This window comes from Phocoena phocoena, chromosome 17 (genome assembly GCF_963924675.1).
Source record: "Phocoena phocoena chromosome 17, mPhoPho1.1, whole genome shotgun sequence".
Taxonomy (NCBI): domain Eukaryota; kingdom Metazoa; phylum Chordata; class Mammalia; order Artiodactyla; family Phocoenidae; genus Phocoena; species Phocoena phocoena.
In genome coordinates, this window is record NC_089235.1 from 25,180,982 (window position 1) to 25,203,526 (window position 22,545).

General features: G+C 34.3%; 1 protein-coding gene across 3 annotated transcripts in view; it reads right to left on the reverse strand.

Annotated features, from left to right (window-relative positions):
* Nucleotides 1–1,675: 1,675 nt before the first annotated feature.
* The window catches only part of SNX16 (sorting nexin 16), a 35,328-nt gene continuing 14,458 nt past the window's right edge, over nucleotides 1,676–22,545 (reverse strand). For 2 of the 3 annotated variants that reach the window (XM_065895557.1, XM_065895558.1), the window contains 5 exons: nucleotides 21,446–21,594; nucleotides 8,136–8,205; nucleotides 4,058–4,194; nucleotides 3,416–3,535; nucleotides 2,518–2,614 (listed from right to left, as the gene is read on the reverse strand). In XM_065895557.1, coding sequence (XP_065751629.1) covers nucleotides 2,518–2,614; nucleotides 3,416–3,535; nucleotides 4,058–4,194; nucleotides 8,136–8,205; nucleotides 21,446–21,594 — 573 coding nt within the window. Of the gene's footprint in view, nucleotides 2,615–3,415; nucleotides 3,536–4,057; nucleotides 4,195–8,135; nucleotides 8,206–21,445; nucleotides 21,595–22,545 lie in introns of all 3 variants that reach the window. The other variant, XM_065895556.1, reaches the window with a different exon arrangement.

Below are 22,545 nucleotides of genomic sequence, written 5' to 3' on the forward strand. Positions count from 1 at the left end.
ATATAAAACTTAGATTCCTTTCTCTTTCTAGTTGGGAATACAAACTTGTTTTAACAACATCTAAAACTTCCTCTATTCCTATAAGTAATACAAATCCATTTCAAAACCAGACTAATTATTCTTAGACCTAAGGCCACTGTTCCCTGCTAATCTCACAGACAGGTGAAGCAGACTACATGATTTATCTGAGGACCATGGTTTTCCAAATAAATGTGCTTTAAATGGCTAATTTTAGTAGATAGAACACATTCTAAAATGCTGAACTTTATGGTTGTACTTCTTATACATGGACTTAATTTTCAAAAGGTTAAGTTAAAAGATTATCTACAAAATTGTTTCAGTTACGTTCAAATTTTTAATCAATACTGGTTACAGTTGAAGTGCACTGCACCTATTTACAAAGACTTAAAATGATCAGTAATATGAAGTGTAAACTTAAAACGAAAATCACAGACTCATTCCACATCTGTGAAATGCCGCAGTTAACTGTAATTAAATTTACAATAATCGTAAGGGATAGGAAGAACATAGAAACTGGAGGAGAAAAATAGTATTCAAGATCTGAACAACACAGCTACTGTTGTACTGAAAAAATAATTTATTAAATGAGTATAATACTGGGAATAAGATGCATTATAAAAGTAAATTCTAAATATAAACAACAGTGGTTTTCCTAATTAACAAGAGTTTTTCTTCACCCATTCAAAGTTTTAAATACAATCTTCTGAAAGGCCAGATTTTGAAAGTGTATGGTTCACTTTAAAACAGACATGTATGTAGCACTATAATATCTGGAATTTATCACCTTGTTTTATTAGACTAAAAATGATATTAATTTAAATGATTGTTCTTTTTAAACCTTTTTAAAGCCTAGAATAATATTTTGAAATGAACAAGTAGACCATTTTATTATACTCTTTCTGTCTCCCCGGACAGCACAAACATTTCTAATACAGTTTGTGGAAAATATTGAGATAGAGCACACCTGTCCATTTTGATGAAGACTTTAAAAAATTTTGGTACTTTGGTAAAAAGCAGTCTCCTTTTTAGATCAAAGGTTGACAACAGCCACTGTATCTATTAATCTACGTCCGTAGAATTTTAAACAACCACATCTTAATATGTACGTCAAGATACTGATAAGCTTTTAGCTAGTGAAAGAAAAAAATGGAGACCGTTACTCTTTCCCCACTAAGTTTCCTTCAGTTTTTAGAAAGCATACGCAGTTCAATATACCAACTGGGATTTCAAAATGCCAGCATGATAACAGTGCTTATTAACAGCAATATGCAAAACAATAGAAATATAAAATAAATAACTTCACACTATAAAAATGAAACAAGGCACTTTCAACAACTGTATGCAAAGCTGAGATAAACATTGTTTTCATAATGCGGACTCAAAGACTCTAGGAGACTTCTGTAAAGAGTGAAATAGTGAAGGCACTACATAATTCTTTTTCCTAACTCCACTTACTAAAGAAATTCACCAATTAAACTTGGCACAAAAGAGTTTAATTGTCATAAAGTGCATCACTTGGCTAAATATATTAAGAAGAAAATCAGCATCAATACATTATAGCAACATATTCACATATACAGAAATAAAAATGCAATGCCAGGAGTTGACATAGGAACTTTGTAGGATATATGGCTTTTTCTCTTTTATTTTTTTGTATAACTGCCTATTTGCTTACAATCTATATTTTCAAAAGAGTATGCCTTGATTAGCAAAAAGAGGTAGTGTTTTGACAAAGGCAAACCCACTGATTCTATAGGTAGAGATTTAAGATAAAGATTATGTGGAAAATATACAAGTATAACATATAATACACTGGTACAACATTTATTATAGTATTTTGATATTAGCGAATTTGCTTTTAAAATCAAGGCTATTTTATCACTTTAGCTATGTTATTACAGCTCTTTCAAAGAGTTTTCCTTTGGTACTAGAAAGTTTTTTTCTTTTAAATAGTAACATTCCAAATAAGCAACTTTTATTTAGAGATGATAAACATGTCAACATTTAAAACTCAATTCATCTCTACCACTTATTTAAACCATTAATGAAAATATATCATGTCTGAGACACAAGGAAGTATATAACCAACAGATAGCAACATGCAATTTATGTCCACTTAACTAATGTAACTGGTGATTTAAACACACACACACACACACACACACACACAAAGTGTGCACACCCACGTTAGTCTGGAGCAATATATTGGCAAAACAACAAAATAATTTATGCACACTATTTAAGGATGTGGGCCTTGACAGAACTCCAGATTTTTTTTAGTGTGTTAAATACAAAGTTTGGCTAAAAGACAATGTAAAGCAACAGTGAATATATTTCCTATACCAATAACTTAAATTTTTCTTTATGTAAACTTTATACATGTGCAATCTTGCTGTTTTCTGTAAATGCTTCAGTCTCTTTTTTTCTTTTTAAATATCTGCTACTCTATTCTAAATTTGCAGGAACATAAAAATGGAAGGAACCACTTGAGATGCATTAGTCGTCTTCCGCATTATATGCCACTTCTGCTACTTCTATGTCTGATGTGGAATTTTCAGGTTCGCTAAAACTTGAGCATTGCTTATTATCAGCTCTGCAAAAAAAAAAAAGAAATACAATGAAGAGATTGGATGCATGCTATTTCACTTCACTATTACCTTAAACATTAATTTTTAAGTCATGTAAAGAATATTTAAATATTTAATGGAAAAATATTTAATGAAAAAGAACATTTAAATATTCAATCAGGAATTTAATATTTTAAAGTTGTCATTGCCAGATAACACCTTTGGAGATATATTTTTAACTCTTTCAGCTCTCTGAACTACCACTTTTCAATAAAAATCTAGTTTATATTTTTAACTCTTTCAGCTCTCTGAACTACCACTTTTCAATAAAAATCTAGTTTGTAATGACCTTTAACCAACAGAAAATTTGTTCTCATAATTATAGCTTAACCACTACCACTAATGTATTAATGGTGACCTTGGATTTATATGTAATAAAAATTCTTTGTGTGTTCAAATATACCATCTTTCCATCATTCCTATTAGGTAGACAGGGTGGTTGCTATTACAGTGTCCCACTTTTTGCATGGAAAAGACTGACATTGAGAGAGATTAAAGTAATCTGTCAAGATTACAAAATTAATGAATTACCTGAGTCAGCCCAGTTAATTCGACGTATCTTCAAAATAAGTAATGAAATTTATAGGCTGGATGACAAAGATTCATTTTTAGGGACAGCCTAGAATATCTATAGTCTTCCTCTGTTTGCTCATCAGATTCATGATATAATAACACTGAGTTCATAAAAACATACTCTACAGAGTATTATGACTGTTTCTCTCCAATTATTCAGATGATTAGGTTATAATAAACCAAACAGTATATACCTAGATTCTTCATCTAAGACATCTTGATCAACCTCAAGTGCAGAGGACTCCACCTTTAGGATCTGTCCACCTTCTGTTCCTGACACGAGCAGTGATTCTTCAGGTTCCAAACATAAGTTCCTAAAGGTAAAGTACAGCAACAAGTTATTTTCTATGAATAAAATAGGTATATATTTATTGTTCTGAATGTATGTAGCTTTAGTAGCCTTCAGCTGTTCTAAGTGGAGTCATATACCTAATAAACTGTTGACTCTGGGTGTCAACAGTGAAATCAGTACTTATGATTAATTTAAAATGATTTTAACATCAATTCGATATATGCTGACAAGAAGGCAAACTAGAACTTTCATATGTGAAAAGTTGGCATAAATGCCTAGAAACAAAGATACTATTTAAATAGGTTAAAATAATGTTTGTCTTGGTGAACAACTTGAGCTTTATTTTCCTGATATTTCCTGTCCTTCAAATTTTCAGGCTTCTAAATAAATAAGCAAACAACAGACAATTTTCCCAATCTACAAGCATGTACACCATGAGTCTAAGACTTTTGGAGTCAGAAATTTCCTAAATTGTAACGTACAAAGGCATTTAGCCCAGAGTATCGAGCTGAATTAGACTGACAATGCAAGCATCACAACATACCTGATTCTGTTTTCTAGAGTGTCTATAAGAAGTTGCTTCTCACAGAGCAGTTTCTTCAGTGATTCCAACTCTTTTTGTTTTTCAAGTAGTTCTTTTTGAAAACGGTAGTTTGTCTCTTCTAAAGTTTCACAGAAAGCCTTAAAAACAAACAAACAGCAAATAAAAAACACATGCAGAAAGAGAATAACATTAATTACTTATGCAGTACCTTTCTCAAGGGCATAACTGAAGAGTCAAAGAACATAGGTAACCAAAATAATGTGTATACAAACCAGATGATTTGTTCTCCACCCTCATCTTTTTAGGTCTCTGCTACCTTAGTACCTACTGGGGAACTTATAAATAAGTACTGGGGAACTTATAAATAAATACAAGTCCCTTTTCTTGAGAATTATTAAGTAGTAAGCTAGGGTGCCTGAAATGAATATGTGATATCTCTCTAGTGTATAACTGGGAAAAAAATTACTAATAATCACTGCTTTAGCTTCTATTCTCCTTAGCCTGTTTTCGCCCAGTCCTAGATGATTATACTTTAAAGAAAAAATAAATAAAAAAAGAAAACTGTGGCTATTGATTCCATTTGTATTAGCTCAGAAGACACATCCTATAATAACGATTTCCTTCATAGTGCCTTCAATATTATTTTCCCTTGCTTTTCCTTTTACTGTATTCACTCAAAGACATTCTATCCTTTATACCCAGGAAGCTAAACACTATTGAAATAGATTAAAACAAAATCATACTGCCACGAAGAATGATGTCATGAAAAAAATCTGGGTCACTTACCTTGATGAGGCTTTCAGTGTTGCTTTTAACTGTTCCTAGTTATCTATCATTATCTATCATTCCCTGTCTCCTTTGTGACTACGTTAAACCTTCACCCCTGGCAAATCCCCTACAATATGCTACTACTGGTGAGCCCAAGCCCAGCAGATGATCTTTATTCCTATACCAGAAAAAAAAAAGTTACTCTCCCAGAATCCTAACTACATTTGCATTCCGTTCTTGTCCTCAAGAATATGTGCCTCTTCAAGTTAAGCCCAATCTCCTTTGGAAGCCCGCCCTATCCCATACACTCTCTCTTAAATTTTCAACCTTTCCCTCTCTTTTGGCCCTTAGATTTATTTAATCAAGTTGACTGAAGTTGATTAAGCAAACCCTAAAAATCTCTCCACATAAAAACAAAGTCATATCCACCGGTCCCTTGATAAGAGTCTCTCTAGCTACTAACTCATCTTGTTCTTTTCAAAATAAAAAAGATTTCCAGGAAAAGTTTTTATCATCCAAATTTAGCTTCCCCATTCATGGGAGAGTTTTACTCGCTTTTCTCTACTAATGCTAACAATGACTTCTAACTGTCAAATCCAAAGTACTGTTTTTCTCAACTTCATAGCATGTCACTACTGACTTAAAAAGTAAAAAAAAAAAAAAAAAAAAAATTAATGGAATCCTCTTTTATTGTGCTCTGTGAAACTTCCTGGTTCCCCTAATTTTACAGTTACTTCTTAGATTTCTACTTGTTCTTTGCATGTGGGCATTCATCAGAGTTTTGTCCTTGATTATATATTCTCTTGCTCTATATTTCATCCTTGGGCAATTACTGTTATCACTTCAACTATAACCTATATTATTTGCTATTGACTTCCAATTTTTTTTTCTGTTCATCTCCAGCCCAGACCTTTCCTGAGTACATAGATATCATTCATATGCCTATTGGTCCCCTTCAACTGTATGTACCAATGGTAAGTCAAAATGCACTCCCGACGGTACATCTGCACTACCACCTCATCATCAAAGCCACCAGGCAAACATCTTAGATCACTGCATTTCGCTACTTTCTATGCCCCAGGTAACCCAGTCTTTTCCACCTTCCCCTTCTCCTCCTCCCCCACTGCCTCATCAACATCTCGCTATACTCATCTACTCTCTATACTCATTTCTACTGTGCAGTATAAGGCTAGGTAATGTGATCAGTGAAAGAGAAGAGTGCAGAAGCAAACCCTTCCTTTCATGTTCATTTGACTTTTGATAAAGGTGCCAATACAATTCAACACAGGGTACTGACACATTTTAATATCTATAGAAACTTAAGGTCCTCACTTCACACCTTATACAAAATTAGCTCAGTATGGATGTAAGAGTTAAAACTATAATAGAAAAAAAAATAGGAGAAAATCCTGGTGGCCCTGTGTTAGGCAAAGAGTTCTTATGATACAATACCAAAAGCATAAGCCATAAAGGATGTGATAAAATGACCTTCATTATAATTAAAAACATTAGCACTTCAAAAGATACCATTAAGAAGGTAAAAAGACACATACAGACTATGAGAAAATATTTGCAAATCATATATTTGATAAAGGACCTGTATTCAAAATAATGAATTCTTACAAATCAATAAGACAAACCACCCAACTAAAAAAATAAGCCAAAGGCTCAGACAATTCATCAAAGAAAACATACAAATGGCAAAAAAACACAGGAAAAAGTGATTAACATAAAAATCATTACGGATATACAAATTAAAACTATAATGAAATACCATTTCACACCTACAAGAATGGCCATAATCCAACAGACAGATAATATCAAATGTTTGTGAGGACATGGAGAAACTGGAACTCTCATACACTACTCGTGGGAATGTAAAATGGCATAGCCACTTGGGAAAACTCTTTGTAAGTCTCTTAAAAAAGTTAAACATAATTTACCGTATAACTAAACATTCTACTCTTAGGGATCAACCCAAGAGAGATGAAAACATATGTCCACAAAAAGCCTTCTCTGAAATTGTTCATAGCAGCATTATTCATAATAACACAAAACGAAACAATCCAAATATCCCTCAGCTGGTGACTGGATAAACAAAATGTGGTATATGTGCACAACAGAAAACCATTCAATAATAAAAGTAATGAAATACTGAGAGAGACTATAACATGGATGATGCTCAAAAACATTATGTTAAGTGAACGAAACTAGATGCAAAGATTATATATACTGTATACTATTGCATATTGTATATATTATGCATATACAATATTATGCATATTGTATATATGAGATTATATATATATAGGCACACATATACACTTATATGCACATATATACATACACACACACAGTATGATTCTATTTATATGAAATATCCAGAAAAGACACATTTGCAGAGACTGAGAGCAGATCAGTAGTTGTCTGGGGCTGGGAGTGTGGAATGGCTGCAAAATTGCTTGTAGAATTTTTTTTGAGGTGATGGAATTTTCTAAAACTGGATTATAGTAATCTACAAATTTACTAAATTTACTAAAAAGTTACACATTTACTGAAAAGTTATTAAATTGTACATTTACAATGGAATAGCAAATAGCAAATTTTATGGATGAAAGTTTTACTTCAATAAAGCTGTTTAAAAAAAAGCTATGGCATTCCTCTAACACAAAGAACTGACTCAGTTTAACTGAAAACATTACAAATCTACCAATTAAATCTGTTCCATTTAAACACTATTAAACATTTGGAAGAAAAACTTGCATAAATCCTAGCTAATCTATTATTACCAAATCTGTCTGTGAATCTAGCCAATTGCTTCAAGAAGTAGGCTACTTTAACACGTCAAGTAGTGTAATTTGAGTAGCCTTAAGCTTGAGCTGAATTGATAACAAGACAATAACTTCTACTTCTGAAGATTAGTTTTTTAATTTGGTTTTAACTGTAGGTTCTTTACTTTGATACTTAGATGGAAGAAAACTCAGCATGCAAATGTTACTTTTAAATGTAAAATAAATTTCCAAGTAAGCTTCTTTTTTCTGAAATGGTATAAATAAAGAGAATAAATGTAGAATTTAATTTTAGGGCTTCATAGACTATAGGACATGTACGAATTTTTATTTTTTCACTGAATTATGTTCATGTATTTCAATGAAAGAAAGCTTTGACTCAAACATTAAAAGCTTTCTGTGCAAAACTACCATGGTCCGAAATTATAACTTTGCTGTTTGCTGTTCCATTCAAGAAACAATGTAGTTATTGTACGGTATTATTTGTTCCTCTTTCATGTGATATATAATACAGCACTTACCCTGCTTTCTTCTAGGCTATCAAATGGACCTGGTGGATCATCCAGACAAAGAAATTCTCTCACTGCAAGGCTTTCAAAGGAAAAAAAAAAAATTAGCTGGGATACAAATAAGTTTACAAAAGAGAGCAAGATAGCAGAAAGCAAAAGTTACTCTGAAGTTAGCTATAGTGTTTTAAGCAAGTTGGTTCTGCTGATAAATGAAAATAAGCAAGATGGCGTATGTGTTTTCACACAAGTAACAAAATACAAATATAAAATCTATAGAAGATACAAAGATTTTAGGTTATTTCTATGATCTTATGAACATAAAAAGATTGTGAATTTATGTTACATAAAAACTACACGACATAAAACATAAATCAGAAATGGTACGGGAAACCAACGTAAATGGTGAAAAGACAGTATAACTTTTCAAAGAAATATGAACTTGAACTAGTCTAAAAAAGTCATTATCTTTTTATGAAGAAATACAATTTCTAATTTATACTTCATTTGTTTCTTCTTCAGGAGATGATTCTAAAGTAACTAAAGTATTTACTATGAAACAAGTTAAAGATTTTTCTTGCAATCATGTTTATTATATTAATTTACTTAAATGTTTTCCCTAGAGAATTCAAGAGAAAGAATTCTGATTGCCCCATTTCTGAATTACCATAAAGTTCAAAATAATGAAATAATATGACATTGTTATACTTTTCAATTACCAGAAACAGGTTAAGAAGGTAGAAACCTGAACTTCCTTGTTACAAAATACTCTTCTTTCTAAAAAGTAATCTTGGATTGAGGGACAGTTCTATATGTATGTTAAAACAAAAATGTGGAGACTTAAAGGATGATGATGAAGGGGGTGGTGATAAAGAGATAAATGGGATCTTTAGTAAAATCATTCCAAAGGAAAAAATGAAATAGAGAAGTGGTGTTAAGAAAGTAATCCAGAAGATCCCAAAAATAGAAAAAAGAGCAAGTTTCTGGATTATAAAATCTTGATAATATAGATAATAAAAAAACATACACTCAGGGAAACTGAGATAAAACGTGAATATTCATAATCATGAAATAACAGAGATGGAAGGGATCGTAATGTGATCTAGTTGAACTATCCATAGTATGCTGCTTATATTACCCCTTTTGTATGTTCAGCCAAGAATATGCCTAAACACCTCCAGAAATAGGGACTATAACCATCTCTTAAAATAAACCATCCTAAGTTTGAATAACACAGAAAATTAGAAAATTATTTCTTCACTGAGCTGGATTTTTCTCCCTGAAGCTTCTATTCATGAGTCTTAGTTTGGCTTTCTGGGGCCCTTCCAGGTAAGTCTAAGTCTTCTTTCACATGATAACCCTAAAAATATGTCAAGAATGTTATGTTTACTCTAACCTTATACCTCTAGCAAGCAATACTAACACACTAACATTTCCTTTTCTTTTTTCATGTAACAAAATTTAGTGAGTACTTAGAGCCTATATGGTCTTCTGCATTCATGGAGCCAACATTTTTTTTCCAGTTTTACTGAAATATAATTGACAATTAAAAATTATATATATTTAAGTTATATAACTTGACTCGATATATACATACATTATGAAGTACAATCAAACTACTTAACATATCTATTACCTCACATGGTTACCATTTCTAACATTTTCAAAGTACATTACACACACAGGGTTTTCACATACCCTACTTTATTCAATTTCCACAACAATCATGTGAGGTGAGGATAGGCATTATTCCTCCATTGTACAAGTGATAATAAAGTTCAGAGAGGTAAAATGACCCACCCAAGGTCATTAATGCAAGTGGTAGAGCTAGACCTTAAATCTGTCTTCTCAGTATAAATATGTGCCCTTTTCCTACCTTTAAACTCTTTTCTCTTATGTTTTGGTTCATTTGGATTCCTTCCCCTTGCTGATCACTTCTTTCTGACCACATTCAATTTCTCTGTATCTTTCTTTAATCAAAGTCTCTAGAATACTGCAGTTGGTCTAATAGTATAGAGAAGAACAGGACCACCACATGTTCTTTTGGTTTAGATATTATACTTTCTATCCACCCACTATGTATATCAGAAAACCAACTATTAGGCAGAATGAGGCACAAGAAATAAACTGATCTTGGGATTGCCAGGTCAAAAGTTTGGATGGGGGCTTCTCTGGTGGCGCAGTGGTTGAAAGTCCGCCTGCTGATACAGGGGAGGCGGGTTCGTGCCCCGGTCCGGGAGGATCCCACATGCCGTGGAGCGGCTGGGCCCGTGAACCGTGGCTGCTGAGCCTGCGCGTCCGGAGCCTGTGCTCCGCAACTGGAGAGCCCACAGCAGTGAGATGCCCGCGTATGGCAAAAAAAAAAAAAAAAAAAAAAAAAAAAAAAGTTTGGATAAAACGCTGAGAGAACAGCCTTTAAGGATGAAAAGGAAAGTGCTAAGAAGTTTATGGAAGATTCTTTTTAATACTTTCAGTGTATGACAACTTAATGTGTGACATTATTTCTTATAAGTTTATACTCAGATCTCCTCATTCTTTAGTAACATTTTTATGTTCACTATTACTCTAATTATTGGAATGCTGCTGCTAGGAAAGAAAAAGGGGGTAAAGGGATATATGTATTTCTTTTCTTTTTTTTTTTTTTTTTTTTGCAGTACGCGGGCCTCTCACCGCTGTGGCCTCTCCTGCTGCGGAACACAGGCTCCGGACGCGCAGGCCCGGCGGCCATGGCCCACAGGCCCAGCCGCTCCGCGGCACGCGGGATCCTCCCGGACCGGGGCACGAACCCACGTCCCCCGCATCGGCAGGCGGACTCCCAACCACTGCGCCACCAGGGAAGCCCTGTATTTCCTTTTATACCTTTGATTTAAAGCAGAAATTCAGCCCAAGATCCACAGTGATGTTGACAATGTACCTAGTTGTAGGAAATTTTTTTTAGAGTAGCTATTCCATTTCATTCTCCTTCCCTAAAAATCTTTATATGATTTATGGCTCACTAGAGTTCTACGCAAATGAAATCCAATGGATTCTCTAAATTCTTTTTCACTACAGTTCCAAGGTTATATTCCATGCCCTATTTTGTTTAATCTGTAGCATAAGAGTGAAATTTAAAACTGGCACTTCAACTGTGATTGACAAAACACTTTTTTCAGGGGTTCAATACATTTCTTCTGTTTCAATAGGACTCAGTTGATGGAGGAAGAAAGTTAATACTCTTAAGCTCTTTTCCCATCCAAGGAAAGGGACACACAAGAATGTCTGGCAGATGGTAGTGTTTGAGAAAAGAATTTCTTTCTCAAAAATTCAGGTACCTTTTCTCCCCCCGTAGAAAAGGAAGCCATTACCCCTTCTTGCGAATCACTGACTAGAGAACTTTATTTAGATTTGATAAATATTTGACTGCCTATGTGTGCCATGGCCCTGCCCAGTGATTTCTTATATATTATCAATGTATAATTTATAAACAAATCAAGTAAATTCAAATAAAGTACCAAAAAGTCTGTATTATTAGATGTTCTATGGATTAAATAGAAGTCAATTTAAAATCTCTCTTCTGTATTTGATCTTTAATACTTTTGTTTCCATTTGACCATGATAATGAAGGTAAGAAAAACATCAGAATTAGGAGAGAAACCTATCTAAGAGAAAATCCAACAATCTGGAATTGAAAGGTATGGAAAGACTATCTTTCTGTTTATCACGTAGAGTAACTTCTTAGTGTGGTTGGGAAATCTCTATTTTAAAATTGTGATCAGTTGACTTAACTTGTCTGAATATAAGGAAACCAGAGATGGTACCCTTCAGCATTGTTTGCATCAGAGCAAATTTGCCCTATAGCTTAAACTCTTCCTTTGAGTCTCTTGAAAAAGTCTCCTTTAAAAGAGTTTTACTGTAATTTTCAAACTTCTTAAAAAACTATTTCATCCAGTGAATCTTCACCTTTTATTTCATAATATACCTTCCTTTTTTTCTTTCATGGGTATGTATTTGTTTACATTCCACAATTTTTTTTAAAAGACCAGTAATTTAATAGCTAAATGAGCTCTTTATCTCAAAATTTATATTAAAAAAAGCTAAAACTAATGCCTACAATTCATTAAAAGGTCTATAAAGAACTAAGTAAAAAAAGTACTAAAAATACTAGATACTTCTGTCAAAATCAAATTAAGCACAAAAAGTCACTGCATGAAAATATTAATTGAGGGATTTCAGATAGAAATGTTTTATCAGTTACTATTTCTCTTCAGTATTCTCTACCAGTAAAAAGAAAATAACAAAAATATGACATTAAATACAACCCCGAGGATAGGGACTCAGGGATCAAGGTTGGTGACAGTGAGGGTCACGGTGAGGGAGATGGGCTGCTAGGTGTGAAGCTGAAGGGCTCACATTTACCCTCCTGTGCTGGATATGCAGGCAAGGCTGTGGGCCTAGTTTATATCTTGATTATCTCTCACCTAGTTACTTTTAGTCCACTTGTGTCCCTACATTCAGTTTTATTCCTTCTAATACAAAAATACTTCAAAAGCAAATGTTTTATGTCCATCTCAGCTTAAAACCCATCTATGCCTCCTCTAACAAGAGGGAACAAAGCCAAGGTCTTGGCGTTGGCATAACGCACCTGTGTACATTCAAGCTTTTACTGCCTTTCTTATTTGACACTTCAGCAGTAGTACTTCCTCATGCCTATCATGTTGTTTCATGCTTGCTGCTATCATCCTGCCCACCCTTCCCACCTTCAGCTGGCTAACTCAGACTTCACATTCATGACTTAGCTCATCTATTATCTCCTCACAGAATCTTCTCTGACTAAATCCCCCTCCCCTATACTCTACTCGGTTCAGTACTCTTATATGCATTACTACACCACCTTGAAGAGATCCCTTTCATAGGACTTACTACACTGTATTATTAGTATTTTCTGTTTACCAAGCAGTCTGCTTCAACAAAAAGTAGATGACAAGTTCCAGGGCTGCACAGAATCTGAATAAATTAGCATAGCACAGAATAAGTATTCAAAAAATAATGAATTTATTTGTAAGAGCTATGCTAATTGCTCTTAAAAAATTAATGAAACTATTAAGAGCATCAGAACAAGTTTCTACCCACTGTTGTAGATAAATAATACAGCACAACTCTCAATTTTGAGATGGAATTTAGTTTTTAATAGATATGCCTACTTTGACAAGGGAGTAAGCTTAGGACAGCAACATGTAAGACCAAAAGTCTTAAGAGTTAAAAGAAGGTTAGAATCTGGCTGTTTCTGATGGTATGCCTTCAAGATTTATAAAGAAGCACAACGAAAGGAATAGCGTATGAGAAACTCAGAGCTGAAAGCGGATTTTTAGAGAACATTTAGTCCAATTACTTCATTTTCTAATTGGAAACACTAATTAAAATCAGTTAAGTAGGGCTTCCCTGGTGGCGCAGTGGTTAAGAATCCGCCTGCCAATGCAGGGGACACAGGTTCGAGACCTGATCCAGGAAGATCCCACATGCCACGGAGCAACTAAGCCCATGCACCACAACTACTGAGCCTGCGCTCTAGACCTGCAAGCCACAACTACTGAAGTTGGGGCACTTAGAGCCTGTGCTCCACAACAAGACAAGCCACAGCAATGAGAAGCCCGTGCGCCGCAACGAAGAGTAGCCTCTGCTCACCGCAGCCAGAGAAAGCCCGCATGCAGCAACAAAGCCAAAAGTAAATAAATAAATATATAAAAAATAAATGCATACGTTTAAAAAAATCAGTTAAGTAATTGCCTAAAATTATTTCACTACTAAGCCCAGAAAACTGAATTTTGCATAAGGTCTTTGAGACCTAATTTAATTAGTTAAGAGTTTACGTGTATCTGAATACAAAATATTTAGCTTTATTACATTAAAAAAAATGTCCATAACTGAAGGTCCACCAAACTAATATTTTGTGGTAAAAATCATCCAACCAACCTTAGCAATAATGTGTTCATTCTCATGAGCTGTCATTATATAAACTATTGCATATATAATTGAATTCTTTTATAAAAATACTAACTCAACCTCTCTTGACAGTATCTTCATATATAAAAACAACTTACACATTAATAAAATTTCCAGTAAGAAGATGTGAAAATGTATAAAAAATAGCTTCTTTACATATTCTTGTTCAAAAATTATAGATTTATTGAATTTTACAACTAGAAGAGACCTAAGAAGTCATCTACTCCAATATATCCCATGTAAATAATTCCCTCTTTAATACCACTGATAGTTATCTAGCCTAGTCTCTTCAAATATTGATGCTTAAGGTAAACTCACTTTCTCAAAAGGCAGAACATTTTTATACCAGACAGCTTGAAATGACATGTAGCTCTTTTTTCTCTGAGCTGATGGGGGCTTCCTCTAATTGTTCACTTATTCCTAGTTCTACACGTTAGTCTTGCTATTCAAAATGAGGTCCCTAGGCCGGCAGCATCAGCATCACCTAGAAACCTGTTAGAAATGCAGAATCTCCACTCCAGACCTTGCTAATTCAGGACGTGCGTTTGAACAAGATGCACACTATAGCTGGAGAAGCACCGCTTTAAAGCTAAATATCATTTGATTCCTTTCCCCATCACAATCTTTCAAAGACGTGAAGAGGGTTATCATGTCTTCCAAGTACTTTTTTTTTCAAAGGGTAAATTCTCATTTCTTTCAATTGTTTCCTCACGTAAATGTTTGGATGCTATATACTACAATATATATTTTTTAAACCATGAATTGCTTGTTAATCCAGATCTATCTGTACTTTTTTTCTTTTAACATATGTAGAATTTAAAACACTGAATTTTGGCATGGGTAATATAAGGAAAATATGTAATTTTAACCCTTGTATTTTAAAGAATTAAGAAGAAAAATGTGGTAAATCAGGATATATGTGTAGTAATTCTGAAAACAGAGAATAGTAAGATATTTGGTGTGCTGATTAAATGATGTAATTATTTCAAAGTAGCACAAACTGGAATAAAACAATAAATAGCTAAATTTTAACTATAACAGATTATGCAATATGAGAACATCCCCCTCTATCCATCTTTACACATGCTTCACCTTGACAAGCTGAGTTACATACTGTTTCGGGTATAGGACTTGGCCTGCTTGCTTCTGCATTTTCATATAATATTCCCTCTCATTTGGAAAGTCCTTCTTTACTTTCTCTTTGTCGGTTCAAATAGCATTCATTCTTTAAAATTCAGCTCAAATATCACCCTCTAGGAAGCCTCCTCTAATTCTCCCAGTCAAAAGTTCCCTCTCTTCCTCTTCTGAAAGACATCAAGCTCTATCCATTATAGTTCTTTTGGGTTGTCTTCTTCCTATTCAGTTTTCTTGAATAAAGGATTAGCATCTAATGCACCTTTGTGCATTATATATAGTAAGTAATGCACCTTTGTGCATTATATATATATATACCTTATATATAGTAAGACCTAAATAAACATTTATCAAACAAACAAAAACCAATAATAAATCCTTTATCATAAAAATATTAACATTTTTATCCGTTTTCTTACTTTGTATTCTCCAAATGCATCTGAAAATAACATTCTCCTGAAACATTTAAACCAACAATTCTTAACATCCCTTCAGTTCTTATTTCACTTCTGTTTTGTTATAGTTAGAGAAGTTGTAATATTAAGAGCTGCCAGTTGTGTACTGTCAAGCTCTTAGCCCACATGAAGGTTAACAAATAACTGTGTCATGAGGTGCTAAGGAATCAAAACGGAAAGTGAAAGAACTGTATAAAGAATTAATATCAGATAATTACTTGGCCATATAAATATAGTAATTTTCTATGCTGCCGTTCCAACTATAACAGGATGCTAACAGGTATACCAATAGGTAAGGTAAACTCACTGATATTTTAAGTAGTGATTCTTAAATATGTAGTTTCATGTTTTTATAAAGAAGTATTGGGATTTTGTCTTTATCCTTTCCTCCCTTATAAGAATTCATAAATGGCTGTTTGACAACCTCGGACTTTCTGGATATTTTCTAATTATTTGTCCTCCCACCCATAATCTTAATCTATTGTTCAAGGTTCTCAAACCCCACGCCCTACTTTAGTATTGCTTGATTCACTGCAAACAGGACTGATCTTCCCCTTCTCTGAATTCCTTTTACTTTTATAATCTATATCATGCCAAGTAGGACTTCATAAACTCCATTATTTTATTCAAACAGAAGCTTAATTTCTTCAAATGAATTAAGTTCAGTAAGTATATCCTCAGCTTCCTTTTTACCCTTCTTAGTATGACAAATGGCAAATGCTTAGGATACAGATTAATAACTTTTCCCTCTGCCAAGTCATGTTTTAAACAGTAATTTATTAAGAAACTGCTTAAATTGTGAAATAAAAAATGCTACTCATCACTTGCAAAAAATATAGTACCCTAGAACAAACAAGGTATACAAACCTTATTTAGAGTTCTCTTTAAGTTACCTTACTTGTATTCCTTAAATGTCTGAGATATATGACAAAAATAAGTAAGCAAGTAAATGTGAGGCACAATAGAGGTTTTCGTGCAACACTTTTTCGAACCTTTAATATTCTAGGAATGTCAAATGAAACCTTTCCCCAACTTACTTGACCAAGAAATCATTCTGTCCCTGAAACACCTATCTACAAATTGAACATGATTATCACTGTTCTAAGGACTGCAGTTTTAGAAACAGGATCTTGAATGTTTACCATACAGATACAGATCTATTAACAATAATTAAAAAAAAAAAAGATACATCTCAACAGAGATACACTTTTAAGAAATCACAAGATGAGTTCATCAATGTGGTTCATACTATTTAATATTTCATTAAATAGAAAGAGTATAGTCATTTATAGAATAAATTTGATTTTAATTTACCATATTTGCAATACAGAGACATAAAGGTTTACTGAATAAGGAATAAGAGAAAGGGGATATGATGTTTTGACTTCTTAGCTGTGAAAGTCTTCTTTTATGGTATGGTATAAAATATATTTTCTTCAAAGGCTTTCTCTATGATTTTAGACTTTGTTGGTTTCTATTCCTGCTTTGTGTATCTGAATTAACACTAACCTTTTTTTTTTCTTTGGAGAAATGTAAAAAATTATAGAAAAGCATCCATCTTCCCACCACCTAGGCTGGAACACACAGTTGCTAAGTTTTGTCATATTTGTTTCAGTCTCTTTTTCTTATAAATAGTACAACAGCAAATATCAACAGTTCTGCCATTCATTCAACAAGTACTTATCGAGCATGGACTCTGTGTTGCATTGTCCTAAGCACTGCACACTGAATGGTGGGTAAACCAGCCAAATGACCTACTACTATGTATGCACCTTACAGCCTGGTAGGAGAACACAATCAAATAATCACAGAAATAGTTACAAACTGAGATGTTGTGAAAGTAAAGTACCAAGTAGCCTTTCTCAGCTGGGATTCCATGACAGGATTAAACCCTGCTGACAATGACGTGAGTGACTATTTTCTCATTCTCTTAAGACTGGTACATAGCTAGTAGCATCCTAGAAGTATGTAATGAGAAGTTAATTCATTACATGCAATGGGTGTCTTAGGGCATTAGGAGCTGACTTTCAGAACCAGTAGAGAAGATACTTTGAGAAAGACCTGACCTAGTTTTTGGTGGTGGTGGTAGGTGAGGGGTTGGTCCAGAGAGCCAGTTACCTAAAAGTCTGTGTTGAAATGTGACTTTTAGGCCAGGGCTGGGGGAGCAAGGGTAGTAGTGTGAAATGTTGCCTTCCTAGGGAATAGCATATTGAAAGGTCCTAGGGGACAAAGGAGCAGGTGACTTCGAAAAATTACAAGACCAAGACGGCTGATGTACAGAGAATGGGAGCAGGGAGGAATAACAAAACATGAAGTTGGAAAGACAAGCAGGTGGTCAGGGACCAGAAAGGATGACTTAAACTGCATTACAAAAGATCACTGTGGCTCCAATGGGCTATAGAAATAAGAGTGGATGAGGAAGATGAGTGATGGGAAAGGAGTAATTAAAGTGACAGAAAACTGCTAGACTAGGTGGCAATGGCAGGAATGGAGAAAAGTAGACAGACTCGAGTAGTGTTTAAAGTATAAAGGCAGGGATGTGTCCAGATGACTTGTGGGTTTTAGGTAAAGGATGATGCTGAATATTGGGGGAAAAGTCAGAGAGTAAGCATTGAAGTCTTTCCTAGGTTTGAGGTTTGTCTGAAGGAGATGTCAAGGAGGCAACTGCAGATGTGAATCTGGAGATGAGAAAGGGCTCTGGCTTATAGTTCCTTCATTAGAGAAAGTGAGGGGGGATGGGCAGAGATCTTCAGCAGTCACTGAGCTTAGCACACATTAAGAAGCAAGATGTAAAAGCAAATTGGAAAAGAAGAAGTAAAACTGTCACTGTTTGCAGATGACATGATACCATACATAAAGAATCCTAAAGATGCTACCAGAAAACTACTAGAGCTAATCGATGAATTTGGTAAAGTTGCAGGATACAAAATTAATGTACAGAAATCTCTTGCATTTCTATACACTAATGATGAAAAATCTGCAAGAAGTTATGGAAACACTCCCATTTACCATTGCAACAAAAAGAATAAAATACCTAAGAATAAACCTACCTAGGGAGACAAAAGATAATTTTCTGTATGCAGAAAATTATAAGACACTGCTGAAAGAAATTAAAGATGATACAAACAGATGGAGAGATATACCATGTTCTTGGATTGGAAGAAACAATATTGTGAAAATGACTATACTACCCAAAGCAATCTACAGACTCAATGCAATCCCTATCAAATTACCAATGGCATTTTTTACAGAACTAGAACAAAAAATCTTAAAATTTGTATGGAGACACAAAAGACCCCGAACAGCCAAAGCAGTCTTGAGGGAAAAAAATGGAGCTGGAGGAATCAGACTTCCTGACTTCAGACTATATTACAAAGCTACAGTAATCAAGATAATATGGTACTGGCACAAAAACAGAAATATAGACCAATGGAACAGGACAGAAACCCCAGAGATAAACCCATGCACCTATGATCAACTAATCTATGACAAAGGAGGCAAGGATATACAATGGAGAAAAGACACTCTCTTCCAAAAGTGGTGCTGGGGGCTTCCCTGGTGGCACAGTGTTTGAGAGTCTGCCTACCGATGCAGGGGACGTGGGTTCGTGCCCCGGTCCGGGAAGATCCCACATGCCGTGGAGTGGCTGGACCTGTGAGCCATGGCCACTGAGCCTCCACGTCCGGAGTCTGTGCTCCGCAATGGGAGAGGCCACAACAGTGAGAGGCCCATGTACCACAAAAAAAAAAAAAAAAAAAAGTGGTGCTGGGAAAATTGGACAGCTACATGTAAGAGAATGAAATTAGAACACTCCCTAACACCATACACAAATATAAACTCGAAATGGATTAAAGACCTAAATGTAAGACCGGACACTATAAAACTCTTCGAGGAAAACATAGAAAGAACACACTTGGACATAAATCACAGCAAGATCCTTCTTGATCCACTTCCTAGAGTAATGGAAATAATAATAAACAAATGGGATCTAATGAAACTTAAAAGCTTTTGCACAGCAAAGGAAACTATAGACAAGACGAAAAGACAACCCACAGAATGGGAGAAAATATTTACAAACGAATCAACGGACAAAGGATTAATCTTCAAAATATATAAACAGCTCATGCAGCTCAATATTAAAAAAAAACAAACAACCCAATCCAAAAATGGGCAGACCTAAACAGACATTTCTCCAAAGAAAACATACAGATGGCCAACAGGCACACGAAAAGCTGCTCAACATCACTAATTATTAGAGAAATGCAAAACAAAACTACAATGAAGTATCACCTCACACCAATCAGAATGGGCATCATCAGAAAATCTACAAAAAAACAAAAGCTGGAGAGGGTGTGGAGAAAAGGGAACCCTCCTGCACTGTTGGTGGGAATGTAAACTGATACAGACACTATGGAGAAGAGTATGGAAGTTCCTTAAAAATCTAAAAAGAGAATTACCATATGACCCAGCAATCCCACTACTGGGCATATACCCAGAGAAAACCATAATTCAAAAAGACACATGCACCCCAATATTCATTGCAGCACTATTTACAATAGCCGGGTCATGGAAGCAACCTAAATGACCATCGACAGATGAATGCATAAAGAAGATGTGGTTCATATATACAATGGAATATTACTCAGCCATAAAAAGGAACGAAATTGGGTCATTTGTAGAGATGTGGATGGATCCAGAGACTGTCATACAGAGTGAAACAAGTCAGAAAGAGAAAAACAAATATCGTATATTAATGTATATATGTGGAACCTGGAAAAATGGTACCGATGAACTGGTTTGCAGGGCAGAAATAGACACAGATGTAGAGAACAAATGTAGGGACACCAAGGGGGGAAAGTGGTGGGGGGCAGGTGGTGGTGTGGGATGAATTGGGAGATTGAGATTGACATGTATACACTAATAGGTATAAAATGGGTAACTAATAAGAACCTGCTGTATAAAAAAATAAAATAAAATTCAAAAAAAAGCAAGATGTATATGCATAGTACATGTGTAATATAAGGGGATATACCTAAAAGAAAGACTAAGAAAAAAGGGTGAAAAAAGTAAGGGCAGTTTTCTTATTTGTTTTCCATTCTTATGTGAAAAATTGCTAAAGATAGTTACAGACACAGGTGTCCATAGAATATGCTATTGCTTCATTATAAATGCTCTGTAATTTTTCTCAAAATGGTTCTAATTTATCTGATAATGTCAGTTCCAAAATTAAATACCCAGGTGATATTAAATCATATAGCAATTTTCTTGTAAATATATTCAGATACAAAAACCCCATATAGGTCCTTTCTTTCCCTTTTTAATGATTTCTGGTATTTTCACTTTACCCTCTGTATAAATTAACCTGACTTCACAATTTTCATATTTTTGCATTACTTTGGAGACATATATTATCATCAAAATTATATGGTGTTATTTAACTAAAAATCTACCAGTATGTGAGCCATTCTGTTTAAAATATTACTAAAATTCTAAAATCAAGTTTATAGCTGGGTGGTTTGAATATATGGCACACTGAATTTTCAACTTTGCTGACTTTTTGGAGGTGTTACTATAAATCAAACACCAAATAATGTCCTTGCTGAAAAAAGGCAAGAAAATTACAGTTAGTGCTTTATTAGAGATAAACACGCCTACCTTATATTTCTGTGCTTGAATATATATGGTCCTAGATTTATTCTTTAATTTAAACCAATTATTGGAATGCATTTATAACCTGTTATTCAATTTGTTACATACCAGTTAGCAATGTCCTTGTGAGCTACTAAATTTTGAAGAAACGCTTGTAATCCTAATTGTCTATCTTCTAAAAAGTCGGCATTGTAATTATCTTTAAACCAGCGTTTTGGTGGAAGTGCTAATCGAAAGCCTGGAAACATCTCTTTTAACTGAAAAAGAAGAAAAAAGAAGATACAATGTTCAACTCAATTATATGAATTCTACAAAATCTATCCTGTTGACTATGTGAAAATATTCACATAACAAGCTTACAATAAAAGAATTAAATTCAGCTATGCTTTTTATGCCTTGGTTGTTTTATTTCTGGATTTCTACCAGTTGTGTATGCATAGGAGCTACAGTTGCTCCCTGTCCCTGCTAACACGTGGCACTGCCTGTCTTTTTAATGTCAGCCATTCCAGTGGGTGTGTAGTAGTATTTCATTGTGGCTTTAATTTACATTCCTCTCTTGACAAATGGTGTTAAGTATCTTCTCATGTGCTTGGATCTGCATATCTTCTTTGGCGAATTATCTATTTAAATCTTCTGAACCCTCTGCTTTAAAAAAACTGGGTTACTTGTCTTTTAAGTTGTCAGAGTTCTTTATATATTCTAGATAGAAGGCCTCTGTCAGATATATGTATGACAAATATATTCTCCCAGACTGCGGCTTGATTTTTCATGTTAACCGTCTTAACAGAGCACATTTAAAAACTTTTAATGTTACCTAATTCATCCACTTTTCTTTTATGGTTTATGCTTTTTTTAGATACTATCTAAGAAATCGTTGCTCACTCCAAGGTTACAAAAATTTTCTTCCACGTTTTTTCCTAAGATGTTTATAGTCTTAGCTTTCACATTTTGGCTTATGATCAATTTTGCATATTTGGCTTAAATTTTACTTTCTTAGGAAAGACTTTTCCACCTTTTAAGCTAGGTTAGATTTCCCTTTATACACTCTGATCAAGTGACTATAACTGGATAACAAGTTACCTCAAAACTCAGTGGTGTAAAATAACCATTTATTAGGCCATGGACTCTGTGGGCTGGTAATTCGTACAGGGAATGGTGAGGATGGGTTGTTTTGTCACAATGAATTAGAACCTCAGCTGGAAACTTGA